The 13721-nt window shown below is 34.4% G+C and overlaps 1 protein-coding gene across 1 annotated transcript; it reads right to left on the bottom strand.

Annotated features, from left to right (window-relative positions):
• Nucleotides 1–583: 583 nt before the first annotated feature.
• On the bottom strand, nucleotides 584–1636 carry LOC112735963 (transcription factor RAX1). Its single transcript, XM_025785363.3, has 3 exons — nucleotides 1397–1636; nucleotides 1178–1307; nucleotides 584–1096 (listed from the first exon to the last, which is right to left on the bottom strand). Exons 1-3 carry the CDS (start codon nucleotides 1530–1532, stop codon nucleotides 634–636), a joined length of 729 nt encoding a protein of 242 aa, XP_025641148.1. The 5' UTR covers nucleotides 1533–1636; the 3' UTR covers nucleotides 584–633.
• Between the last annotated feature and the right edge of the window lie 12085 nt (nucleotides 1637–13721).

The raw sequence follows: 13721 nt of genomic DNA, 5'->3' as shown, positions 1-13721 counted from the left end.
CCTAACCATGGCGTCGTCCACGCACAGCAATAGCATGCCGTCTTGTACAAATATCGTGTTTAATTAGATAATGGTATAATGTATTTGTTTATAGAGTTTAGTCAGCCTGTGTCCTAAAATTTATTATTAATAAAAAATTTTAAATTTTTTTATTTAATAAATATAAAATAAATGTATTAAAAATTTAAATATTTATAAAATTTTTAATTTATAATCTTAACGTATCCTTTTAGCACACGATCGTTAAACCCTTGTTTACAGGATGTGATAGATTGATACTTAGAGATTTATTTGTATAATATGTGAACTTTTATGGTTCAGGAAGCAGTCCCATAATCATAATGCATCCTCGATCTATTATTAATGGTACCCCAGAAAGAGACAAACGGTAGCTGTTAATAATTGTCAGATGGGGGGACCCTGGCATTGTTGGAAATTGTATATTTGAGCAGCCAACGAAACTTTCGTGACCCTTTAATTTCCGGATCCTTTAACGTCCGCATATCGGTGTAACTTTCGTGACAATGAATGAATATTAAAGAGCACGACTAAATAATATGCAAAAGGATACTACAACTCTTAATTGAACTCAAATATCATTTCATTGCATCCTACTATCATTAATATAATTGATTAGATATATGACGACGACGATGATGATGGGTCTAGTTGGGTGTTTTTATATTGAGAATAAGCAAATCCATTTTGCACAAAATCAAGCAAGAATGCATCATCTTCTTCAGCATAATAACCAAGCCACTGATGACCAACATGATCTTTCTCTTTTATTACCAAGGGATTAGCAGCTGAAATGTCTGATTCCAAAGGCAGCATTTTTGATGGAACTGGGAATGGTGTTTGGTACAAACCCAAAACAGCAGACTCAAAACAAGTAGTTGGGGTGTTGTTATTATGATCAAAGGCTTCAATTTGAGGAGTGAAAGTTGGGAACTTGGAAGAAGCAGTGTTGAGGACAGTAGTGGCATTGGCAGTGTTTATTCCTCCTGCGAAGAACTTCTTCCTAAGCTTAGTGTTCCAGTGATTTTTGACATCATTATCAGTTCTTCCAGGTAGTTGAGCTGCTATAAGGGACCACCTTAACACAAACAGAAACAACGTCGTAATACATAAAATGAATGAAGAAGATTCAAGTTAAGTAGTTGATGGTTGTTACTACCTGCTTCCAATGGTAGCATAAAGGGTGGAGATAAGTTTGTCTTCATCGTCAGTGAAAGCTCCATGCTTGATGTGAGGCCTGAGATAGTTGAGCCATCTCAGACGACAGCTTTTCCCGCAGCGTTTAAGGCCTTGATCATCATTAGTCAGATAGATAGAGACAATGACAGGCAACAAACAAACAAACACAAGGAGGTAGATGAGAGATGAGATCTGAAACCTGCTTTGAGAGGAAGAGCTATCCAGTTACCAGCAGAGCCATGTTTGTTGAGGTAGCTTTTGAGTATTTCATCTTCTTCATGAGACCATGGCCCTCTTTTCACGTTAGCTTTGTCACAGCATGGACTTCTTCCCATTGCCACTCTCTCTGTCTTTTGTTAGGGCATTACCACAAACTAGAAGCTATTTAAATAGACCCCATTTTTTCAATTAAGTGAGAACCGGTCAACCACAAGGTACACTCAAATGTAAGTATTTAACAGAAAAAGAAAAGAATAGTACCCTTTTTGTTTTGGTTTCAAATAGTACTTTTATTTATTTATTATTATTTTTTTTTTTTGTCAGACAACACACCCACACAATTACATCACATGCTTCAGCCACAAATAGAATAGTACTTAGCACTCATCACCATATCAAATGGACCATGATTCATTCATCATCCAAACTGGGCCACATTACCATACCCAGCCCAATAGGCCATGATACCTGGGTGCCCCAAACATCTACAAACAACACAAATGTGATAGACAGGATAGTTAACTGCTGAAGCAACGGTTTGAAAAAAATAAAAAATAAGAGACACAGGAAACTATAATCTATAGAGAGACTAAGAAAAATGAGAAACCACACCTTAAAAATTAGCCAATAAAAGAGAAGAACTAATCTCCTTATATATAATATAAAGCATCCCATACTATCCGACATGGGACTTTGAACACCCCAGAATATCCAAATCCCTAACAAATTCATTTTCTTTCCATGATGAATTCCCTCACTTCATTGAATAGTAAAAGGAAGGAGATGTGACTTATAACTTGATTAAACAAAACCTTTTGCTATGTTCTTTTCTTAATTAATTAATTTAAGAAAGTGGAAATATGATGGATTGTGCTACAGTGAATCTTAGACATCGATATGGAGGCATCACTCCAATCCAAAACACAAGAAAGTGGAACATCTTGGTGGGATTATTCCATCTTTTAGGAAAATGTCAATGACATATAATAGTATATTAATATTCTCTTTCAAGTTTCAAGAGGTTATCTAGGATGGACTTAGATTAGATTAGATTACATTACATTAAATTAAAGCGATGCACTGTATGGTATTAGTATTTGTATATTAGTCAAATCCATCAACATCTTATCTCTAAAGACCAAAGTGCAACAACCCCATGATCCTTGTCTGTTGTTGTTGAAGTTGAAGCGGCATTAATAATTTCAATTCATTTGGAACAATATCTTTTCTTTTTAAAGCCAAAACCTGTTGGCTTAGAACCAACAGTTTCCATCAACCGAGGGCATGCTTGCTACTTACTTACAATACTTTTTCTTTGGGTTTAACTCACTTTAATTTTATGCTTACTCCGTACACTTTCCATTTCCTCTGCCCCTTCTCATTATACCAATTTCACAAGCCTTCTAATCACACTTACTTTTACTCATAACCAATATTTAGCTTTGATTTCTTTCAATTTATCAACTATCATACTCAATAGAGATATAATATAATCAAAGAATTCTTTAATAATTCAAATTGAGGACTCAAATAATGCTTTTATGGCCTTTCTATCAGAAAAAAAAAAAAAAAAGCAATTAACCGTCCAATGCAATTCTCAAAAATAGTTATAAAATAGAATATAAAATTGATTTAGTTTTTAATGTTTAAAGTAAATCTTAAATTTTTTTAATATTTAAACATTTTATTTTTGCTTCAAACTTCTTTCGTCTTTTTTTTTTTTAAGACAAAAATTTTATTTTTGACTGAAAAAAAATAACAAAATATTTTGGACAAAAATAAAACGCCTTAAATGTTAAATATTAAAGATAAAAACAATAAGTAATTAATTAAAATTTTTAAAAAGAACAATCATATGGATCAAATAATACCGATCACGTGTTTTGATCGCAAATTGGATAGGATTGAAAACCAAACAAAAGCCTGTAGCTTAAGATATTTCAGATCATGAGAACAGGATAATGATTATAACAATTAAGTTACTAGAATTTAATCTATAAATTGAAAAAAGTTTGGTAACAAACAAATTTCAGCCATAATTAATCAAAATTTTTGATAATTTATTTTATTTATATCATTTAATAATAATTTTATTTTTTATTTCACTCTCTTATCATTCTACTTATTATATTCTTATCAACTTCACTTATTAATCATATTAATTATAATATTATATCTCTTATTATTAGGTATTTTTGTAATTAATACTTAATATTTTTTTTATAATTTAATTTTTATATTTAATAATACATTAAATATTAATAATAATAATAATAAGAATGGACGGTAATGATAATATATATTAATTGAGTTAACTGCACTTGATTCTTTATTTTCTTTAAGGCATTTAATATCAATCAATAGAAATACGAAAAAATCATTAATTCTTTATTTCCGTTAAAGCATTTTAATTGCACTTGATTCTTTGTAATATATACCTTCCATTAATTCAATTATGATCATTCAAAAATCATAACTCTAATACCATTACAAGCACAATAGTGTATAAGTCAAGAAATTTTACAAGAAATCGCATTTATCATTGCAAATAGTATGACATTTGAATTCGACTTTAATACGGTACCTATGGTAGAAGATGCTGATGAAGAATTTGAACAACAGACGAACTCACTCGACGAGGTTGTTGTCAGTCAACCAATTTTCGAGAATATGAAAAACACACTAGCTTTGATGAGGTATGATAATAAACTGATTTAATTTTTTTTTTTTTGTGCTTTTATGTGCATTTATAATTATACTGTACTAACTAAATTCATACGCATAACATTCATACGTTCATATACATAACATCCATAATTACATACAACTAATATCTAAAAATTAAATTTATGTTTATTAGATATTACATCCATATACATATCATTTTTTAGTTATTGCATAAGTAACTATAAAGTTAACACAGATGTTTTTAAATTTTATCATAATTGAATTTAAAAAAATATCAAATTCTTAAATTAATTTCTTCAATTGATAAATTTACTCATAACATCCATAGATTCATACACATAACATCCATTATTTCATATTAATAACATCCATAATTTGTACTCATAATATTCATAATTTCATACCTATATGATGTCTATAATTAATAAATTTTTATAATTAATATTATCAAATTTTAAACTATACATCTTATTGTATTTTTCAAATTATCTCATATGCACATTAATAGGTCATAATTTTAATTATTTTAATATTTTTATTTAATATTCATATGTATGCTTATTTATTGATTTTAATATAACAGTTAATAATTATTTTTAAAAATTAATTTTTTAATTTTTTTTATATTTTATGTTTTATTTTTTAATAGTCTATATGTAAAATATAAATTGTATAGTTGAAGTTGTTAAAAATTTTTAATTTAATTTTTATAATTTTTGCAGAAAATTATTATATTTTAATGGATAATAATGTAATTGAGAAATGTTAGGAATTTGATTTGAGAGAAATTGAAATTGATTTTGAAAAAAATATTAATGACTCCAAACATACAGCAAAATAGTAGTTGATAAGAAAGATAAATGATTAAAAAATACATATTACTTGTTTATCAAAAAAATGAAAATTTTTATATGACATTTTTATATTGTAATTATTTTTTAACTACCTAACATCACCCCTTATAAATTATAGCTAATTGGGACTCGCTTAAAGCTTCACCGTCAATCTACTATTGAATAGTTTTTGAAGATCCTGGAAAAAAAAAAAAAAAAAAAGCTGTTTTTTCTCCTATTTGGAAAAGAAAAAAGAATCAAAAGCTTCAAGAGAAATATAAACCATCCAAACTAGATATTTTATGATGGATTTTGCCTTTGAATTATTGATGATTCTCTTGCGGTATGATAGTTAGTCATGTACCATGTTCTTTGAGATGCAGATTGAAAAATTCACATCTACTAGTCAATTCAAATTTGTCCCAATAAAATATCACACTTTCTCATATAAAAAAATTAAGAGTTAATATTTCAATTGGTCCATACAATTACTTCTAAAATTTTGATTTACTAAATTTAATTTTTAATTTAATATTTTTTATCCACGTGAATCCATATTTGTGATGGCTACCCACTAAACTTTTTAACTATTATCTGAAATAGTAATTGAAATTTTTTTATCTTAGTTTATTCCCTACAAAGCATTTAATAATTTTGTAAATTGAAGACTAATATAATTTACAGATATTAAATTAGGAGATCAAATTAAATAAATTAAAATTTTAAGAATTAGATTAAATTATAAATGTAATTTCAGAGAATAATTTAAATATTCACTCAAAAGTAATGAAAAACCAGTTTTTTCTAAATTTTAGTGAGCTTTATTAATATGGGGTTAGGCACATCGTACTGACGTAATCCTGAGAAATCTATCTGTATATCTTAACTTATTTTGATTTATTCGTTATCAAATATGAATTGCTATTTTCATCAAAAGGGTGAAGCATAATACAGAAGGACCGTTTTGTTTATTGGCGATTTTGGTCACTAATGTCATATAATAATAGTAGAAAGGACCCAAATAAGAGTCACATTCATGGTATGACGTTGATGGGGTTTTGTCTCTGCCGTACATTTGAACCTTGTTCAATGGCTGCCTAAAACAACTTTTATTGTTCTACTGGTGTGATAAAGATGGATCTCCATTTAATAAATGGCTCATTTTGTTAATGGTAAAAATTCAGTTTATCAAAATAGAGTAAAGTTAATACAATTTGAAAATATGATTTTTATATGTATATAAATAATTATAAGCCGAGACAAAGGATACATACACAATACTAACATAAAAATATTTTTTTTTCTTTTTATAAATATACAATACTAACATAAAAATATTTTTTTTCCTGTAACAGATAATAATAATAAATATATATGAATCATCTTAGTTATATTGATATAATAATATTAGTGAATATTAATATCAGAAATTTTTATTTATATTTTTTTATTTTATATTTATTTTCTCTTCTTTATTTATTTATTTATTTTATAATATGTTATCAACACAAGACTCTGATTAAAATTTAGAAACTCTCTCATTAAGTTCACAAGTCCTAATCAAAGACTAGATTTAGTAAGGCTCAAGCCAACTAGTAGCAACTCTCAATCACCAATCAACAAAAGACTTTTGATAACTCAAGAGTCTCTAAATAATCCATCCAAGTCAAGAACATAAAAATCTAAATTAAAATTCAACCAGGTATTTTATCAAACACTTGGAAGGCATAAAATAAAAACATAGAAAATTAACAAGACATAGCAAAATCTAAGACTAACAATTGCAAGAGAAAACAATAACAGCAAATTAAAGAAAGCAATCATAAATATGGAAACATAAATTGCATTAATATGGATTAAAGGAAACAAGAAGAATTCATAAACCAAATTGGCAACATAAGAAAATCAATGAGAGAAATAGATAAACTAAAGTACTAGAACAAATAAAAGTAGAAGAATACTAAATTAAAGTAAAGTAGAAATCTAAATTTGAGAAGAAACAAGACTAAAAAACCTAAAACCTAGAGAGAGAAGAGAGCCTCCCTCTCTAGAAAACTACATCTAAAACCTAAAATTGTGTGAATGAAAGTGAATGAGTCCCCCTTCCTGCTCCACTCTGCAGCCTCTAATATGAATTTTCGGGCCTCAAACTGGGTCAAAAGCAACCCAGAAATTGCCCCCAGCGAATTCTGTTTAATGCAGCACGTGACGCTCGTCACGCGTACGCGTCAGCAACGCGTACGCGTCACTGTGCTTTTCACTTGGAGCCACGCGTGCGCGTCGTATGTTTGTTGCACCGATCACGCATACGTGTCGCCCATGCGTGCGCGTTGTGTAAGAACTACAACTAATCAACCGGTTAATTAAGTAATTATATTGCCCCGATTAGATTTCCGAAGAGTTAGGGTGAGAATTTGAGGATTTAAAGGTGATTTTTGGACTCAATGGGTCTTTCTGAGTTAGAAAATGTGTTTTCTGCGAAAACCGCAAAAAACTGCGAACCGGTAGTTGAACCGGTTGAACTGATTCGAGTATGCCCGATACCGCACGAGAAAAAGTGAAAACCGTCAAAAACATTAAAAAAAGGTTAGAAATGGAAAACCGGGCGTTAGTTTTAAAGGTTTGGCCCAAAGTTGGGCCAAACGGGCTAAAAACGCTAACAGATTGGATCAGACCCAAGTTGGACCCAAGCCCAACATATAAATACACTTAAATGAACCCATTTCAGCCACATTCACCCTCATAACATAAACACAACAGCAGCTGAAGTGAGGAGAGAGGTGAGAGCTTTCCACCATTGTTACTATTCACCATCTTCTTCTCAAGCTCATATCTTGAGCTATAGAGCTCCGATCGCCACACCATTTGCGGCTACGCGTTCCTTGTAAAGAGCTCTACAAAACCCATATAAGAAACTAGCAAGGTAAGCTCGAAATTTTCTCAGTTCTTCTCTTCAAAATTTCGGTTCTTAAGGCTTTGGGATTAAGTGAGTTTTTGTGATTTTGGATGTTTAGGTTTGCTCTAATACTTGCTTAGCATTGGGTTTTGGCTCCAAAAGCTGTTGAAAAAGGTAAGAGACATTAAACCCTTGTGACATTATGTTCAATTGGAAAACCTAGGTTGATTTGTGGCGATTTATATGTATATAGCTTGATTATTGTGAGTTTGGAGCTTGTTGGTGCTTGTTGGAGTTGCATTGGTGGTTGGATTGTGGTTGAAAGCTCATTTAATGGTCAATTTGGAGTTTTGGACATATAGGAGATCGGCCAAGGTATGGCTTCGATTTTTCCTATGTAGTATATAATATTCATGGACACTTAGGCTAGTGACCTATAGGATAGGTTGGATTTATATGGTTGTTGATGATAGTTGGTTGATGTTGTATGTTGGATTGATGTTGCTATGTGGTGCACGAAATTGTGATGTCACATTCATAATTTGTCACAACTTCGATACAACTAACCAGCAAGTGCACTGGGTCGTCCAAGTAATACCTTACGTGAGTAAGGGTCGAATCCCACGGAGATTGTTGGTATGAAGCAAGCTATGGTCACCTTGTAAATCTCAGTCAGGCAGATATAAATGGATAATGGTGTTTTCGAATAATAATTAATAAGATAGGGATAGAGGTACTTATGTAAATCATTGGTAGGAATTTCAGATAAGCGAATGGAGATACTTTCGTTCCTCTGAACCTGTGCTTTCCTGCTATCTTCTTCCAATCAGTCTTACTCCTTTCCATGGCTGGCTTTATGCAAGGGCATCACCGTTGTCAGTGGCTACATCCCCTCCTCTCAGTGAATAATATGCTCACGCACCCTGTCACGGCACGGCTATTCATCTGTCGGTTCCCGATCATGCTGGAATAAGATTCACCCTCCTTTTGCGTCTGTCACTAACGCCCAGCACTCGCGAGTTTGAAGCTCGTCACAGTCATTCAATCATTGAATCCTACTCAGAATACCACAGACAAGGTTTAGACCTTCCGGATTCTCTTGAATGCTGCCATCATTCTAGCTTACGCCACGAAGATTCTGGTTAGGAGATCTAAGAGATACTCATTCTAGCTTAATTCATGTAGAACAGAAGTGTTTGTCAGGAACGCGTTCATAAGGGAGAAGGATGATGAGCGTCACACATAATCATCACCTTCATCACGTTCTTGGGTGCGAATGGATATCTTAGAAGCGAAATAAAAAGAATTGAATAGAAAACAGTAGTACTTTGCATTAATCTTTGAGGAACAACAGAGCTCCACACCTTAATCTATGGAGTGTAGAAACTCTACCGTTAAAAATACATAAGTGAAGGTCCAGGCATGGCCGAGATGGCCAGCCCCCTAAAACGTGATCAAAGGATCATAAGGTAATCCAAAGATGTCTAATACAATAGTAAAAGGTCCTATTTATAATAAACTAGCTACTAGGGTTTACATGAGTAAGTAATTGATGCATAAATCCACTTCCGGGGCCCACTTGGTGTGTGCTTGGGCTGGGCTTTGAGTGTTACACGTGTAGAGGTCCTCCTTGGAGTTGAACGCCAGCTTTTGTGCCAGTTTGGGCGTTCAACTCTGGTTTTGGCTCCTTTTCTGGCGCTGGACGCCAGATTTGGGTAGAAAGCTGGCGTTGAACTCCAGTTTACGTCATCTATTCTTGGCCAAAGTATGGACTATTATACATTTCTGGAAAGCCCTGAATGTCTACTTTCCAACGCAATTGGAAGCGCGCCATTTCGAGTTCTGTAGCTCCAGAAAATCTACTTTGAGTGCAGGGAGGTCAAAATCCAACAGCATCAGCAGTCCTTTTTCAACCTCTGAATCTGATTTTTGCTCAAGTCCCTCAATTTCAGCCAGAAAATATCTGAAATCACAGAAAAACACACAAACTCATAGTAAAGTCCAGAAATGTGAATTTAACATAGAATCTATTAAAAACATCCCTAAAAGTAACTAGATTCTACTAAAAATATACTAAAAACAATGCCAGAAAGCGTATAAATTATCCGCTCATCACAACACCAAACTTAAATTGTTGCTTGTCCCCAAGCAACTGAAAATTAAAATAGGATAAAAAGAATAGAATATACTATAAATTCCAAACTATCAATGAAACATAGCTCCAATCAAATGAGCGGGACTTATAGCTTTTTGCCTCTTGAATAGTTTTGGCATCTCACTTTATCCATTGAGGTTCAGAATGATTGGCATCTATAGGAACTCAGAGTTCAGATAGTGTTATTGATTCTCCTAGTTCAGTATGATGATTCTTGAATACAGCTATTTTATGAGTTTTGGCCGTGGCCCTAAGCACTTTGTTTTCCAGTATTACCACCGGATACATAAATGCCACAGACACATAATTGGGTGAACCTTTTCAGATTGTGACTCAGCTTTGCTAAAGTCCCCAATTAGAGGTGTCCAGGGTTCTTAAGCACACTCTTTTTTTGCTTTGGACCTTGACTTTAACCGCTCAGTCTCAAGTTTTCACTTGACACCTACACGCCACAAGCACATGGTTAGGGATAGCTTGGTTTAGCCGCTTAGACCAGGATTTTATTCCTTTAGGCCCTCCTATCCACTGATGCTCAAAGCCTTGGGATCCTTTTTATTTGCCCTTGCCTTTTGGTTTTAGGGGTTATTGGCTTTTTGCTCTTGCCTCTTGGTTTTAAGAGCTTTTGGCTTTTTCTGCTTGCTTTTTTTTTTCTTTTTTTCTATATTTTTTTTTTTGCCTTTTTTTTTCTGCAAGCTGTGTTCTTTGCTGCTTTTTCTTGCTTCAAGAATCATTTTTATGATTTTTCAGATTATCAAATAACATGTCTCCTAATCATCATTCTTTCAAGAGCCAACATATTTAACATTCTTAAACAACAACTTCAAAAGACATATGCACTGTTCAAGCATACATTCAGAAAACAGGAAGCATTGTCACCACATCAATATAATTAAGTTAAGTTCAAGGATAAATTCGAAACTCATGTACTTCTTGTTCTTTTGAATTAAACAGTTTTTATTTAAGAGAGGTGATGGATTCATAGGACATTCATAACTTTAAGACAAAGTTACTAACTACTAATGATCATGTAATGAAGACACAAACATGGATAAGCACATAACATATAAAACGAAAAAAAACAGAGAAAGTAAGAACAAGGAATGAGTCCACCTTAGTGATGTCCTTGAGCTCTTCTATGTCTCTTCCTTGTCTTTGCTGCTCCTCCTTCATTGCTTTTAGATCTTCTCTGATTTCATGAAGGATGAAAGAGTGCTCTTGATGTTCCACCCTTAGTTGCTTCCAATAATTGTGTGGAAGAAAATGTATCCCCTGAGGTATCTCAGGGATCTCTTGATTTGCAGTCAAATGTTCTACCACTGAGCTATAGACCCTTGATGGAAGCTTTTGTCTTCCCTTTCCTCTTTCTAGAGGCTTCTCTGGCCTTAGGTGCCATCAATGGTTATGGAAAAAAAACAAAAAAGCTATGCTTTTTACCACACCAAACTTAGAATGTTGCTCGCCCTCGAGCAAAAGAAGAAGGAATAGAAGAAGAAGAAGATATGGAGGAGATGGAGGGATGTGTGTATGGATGTGAGTGGTGGATGGAAAACAGAAGGGATGGTCATGAATGAAGAGATAGAGGGTGAGGTGGGTGGGGATCCTGTGAGATTCACAGATCCTGAGATGATCCTGTGGGGTCCACAGATCTTGAGGTGTCAAGGCATTTACATCCCTGCACCAATTTAGGCATGTAAAATGCCCTTGCACACAACTCTGGGCGTTCAGCGCCAGGTTGGTGCCCATTTTGGGCGTTCAACGCCCCTTTGCTGCCATTTCTGGCGTTGAACGCCAGAACCATGCTTGTTCTGGGCGTTCAGCGCTAGGATGCTCCCATTCTGGGCGTTCAGCGCCAGAACTATGCTCTGTTCTGGCGTTTGAACGCCAGACAGATGCTCCTCCAGGGTGTGATTTTTCTTCTGCTGTTTTTGATTCCGTTTTCAATTTTTATATTTATTTTGTGACTCCACATGATCATGAACCTAAGAAAACTTGAAAAACAATAAAAATAAGAATTAGATAAACATTGGGTTGCCTCCCAACAAGCACTTCTTTAATGTCAATAGCTTGACAGTGGGCTCTCATGGAGCCTCACAGATGTGCAGAGCTTTGTTGAAACTCTCCAACACCAAACTTAGAGTTTGGATATGGGAGTTCAACACCAAACTTAGAGTTTGGTTGTGGCCTCCCAACACCAAACTTAGAGTTTGACTGTGGGGGCTCTGGTTGACTCTGCTTTGAGAGAAGCTTTTTCTGCTTCCTCTCCATGGTTGCAGAGGGAGATCCTTGAGTTTTGAATACAAGGGAGTTCTCATTCCATTGAAGGACTATTTCACCTCTGTCAACATCAATCACAGCTCTTGCTGTGGCCAGGAAAGGTCTTCCTAGGATGATGGATTCATCCTCTTCCTTTCCAGTATCCAGGACTATGAAATCAGTAGGTATGTAAAGGCCCTCAACCTTTACTAATACATCTTCTACTTGTCCATAAGCCTGTCTTCTTGAGCTGTCTGCCATCTCTAGTGAGATTTTAGCAGCTTGCACCCCATAGATTCCCAGTTTCTCTATTACAGAGAGGGGCATGAGGTTTATTCCTGAACCAAGGTCACATAGAGCCATAAAGATCATGGTGCCTATGGTACAGGGTATTATGAACTTTCCAGGATCCTGTCTCTTCTGAGGCAATGTCAGTTGATCCAGATCACTTAGTTCATTGATGAACAAGGGAGGTTCAACTTCCCAAGTATCAATGCCAAATAATTTGGCATTCAGCTTCATGATTGCACCAAGAAACTTGGCAGTTTGCTCTTCTGTAACATCCTCATTCTCTTCAGAAGAGGAATACTCATCAGAGCTCATGAAGGGTATAAGGAGGTTCAATGGAATCTCTATGGTCTCTAGATGAGCCTCAGAGTCCTTTGGTTCCTCAGAGGGAAGCTCCTTATTGACCACTGGACGTCCCAGGAGGTCTTCCTCCTTGGGATTCACGTCCTCTCCTCTCCTCACAGGTTCGGCCATGGCGCTTATGTCAATGGCCTTGCACTCTCCTTTTGGATTCTCTTCTGTATTACTTGGGAGAGTACTAGGAGGGATTTCAGTGATCCTTTTACTCAGCTGGCCCACTTGTGCTTCCAGATTTCTAATGGAAGACCTTGTTTCATTCATGAAACTTACAGTGGCTTTAGATAGATCAGAGACTAGATTTGCTAAATTAGAAGCATTTTGTTCAGAGTTCTCTGTCTGTTGCTGAGTTGATGATGGAAAAGGCTTGCTGTTGTTAAACCTGTTTCTTCCACCATTGTTAAAGCCTTGTTGGGGCTTTTGATCCTTCCATGAGAAATTTGGATGATTTCTCCATGTTGAGTTATAGGTGTTTCCATAAGGTTCACCTAAGTAATTCACCTCTGCTATTGTAGGGTTCTCAGGATCTTAGGCTTCTTCTTCAGAAGATGCCTCTTGAGTACTGTTGGATGCAGCTTGCATTCCATGCAGACTCTGAGAGATCATATTGACTTGCTGAGTCAATATTTTGTTCTGAGCCAATATGGCATTCAGAGTATCAACTTCAAGAACTCCCTTCTTCATAGGCGTCCCATTACTCACAGGATTCCTTTCAGAAGTGTACATGAACTGGTTATTAGCAACCATGTCAATGAGTTCTTGAGCTTCTGCAGGCGTTTTCTTTAGGTGAATGGATCCACCTGCAGAAGTGTCCAGTGACATCTTTGATAGCTCA

Source organism: Arachis hypogaea, chromosome 13 (genome assembly GCF_003086295.3).
Source record: "Arachis hypogaea cultivar Tifrunner chromosome 13, arahy.Tifrunner.gnm2.J5K5, whole genome shotgun sequence".
Lineage (NCBI taxonomy): Eukaryota > Viridiplantae > Streptophyta > Magnoliopsida > Fabales > Fabaceae > Arachis > Arachis hypogaea.
Note: the sequence above shows the minus strand (reverse complement) of the source record. Positions and strands in the feature narration are given on the sequence as shown.

Bases quoted from the DNA above. Each gene is read 5' to 3' on its own strand.
- LOC112735963 (XM_025785363.3), bottom strand. From the start codon at position 1,532: ATGGGAAGAAGTCCATGCTGTGACAAAGCTAACGTGAAAAGAGGGCCA. The intron at 1,308-1,396 runs GTTTCAGATCTC...ATGATGATCAAG, and splicing joins AGCTCTTCCTCTCAAAGCAG to GCCTTAAACGCTGCGGGAAA. The intron at 1,097-1,177 runs GTAGTAACAACC...GTTTGTGTTAAG, and splicing joins TATGCTACCATTGGAAGCAG to GTGGTCCCTTATAGCAGCTC.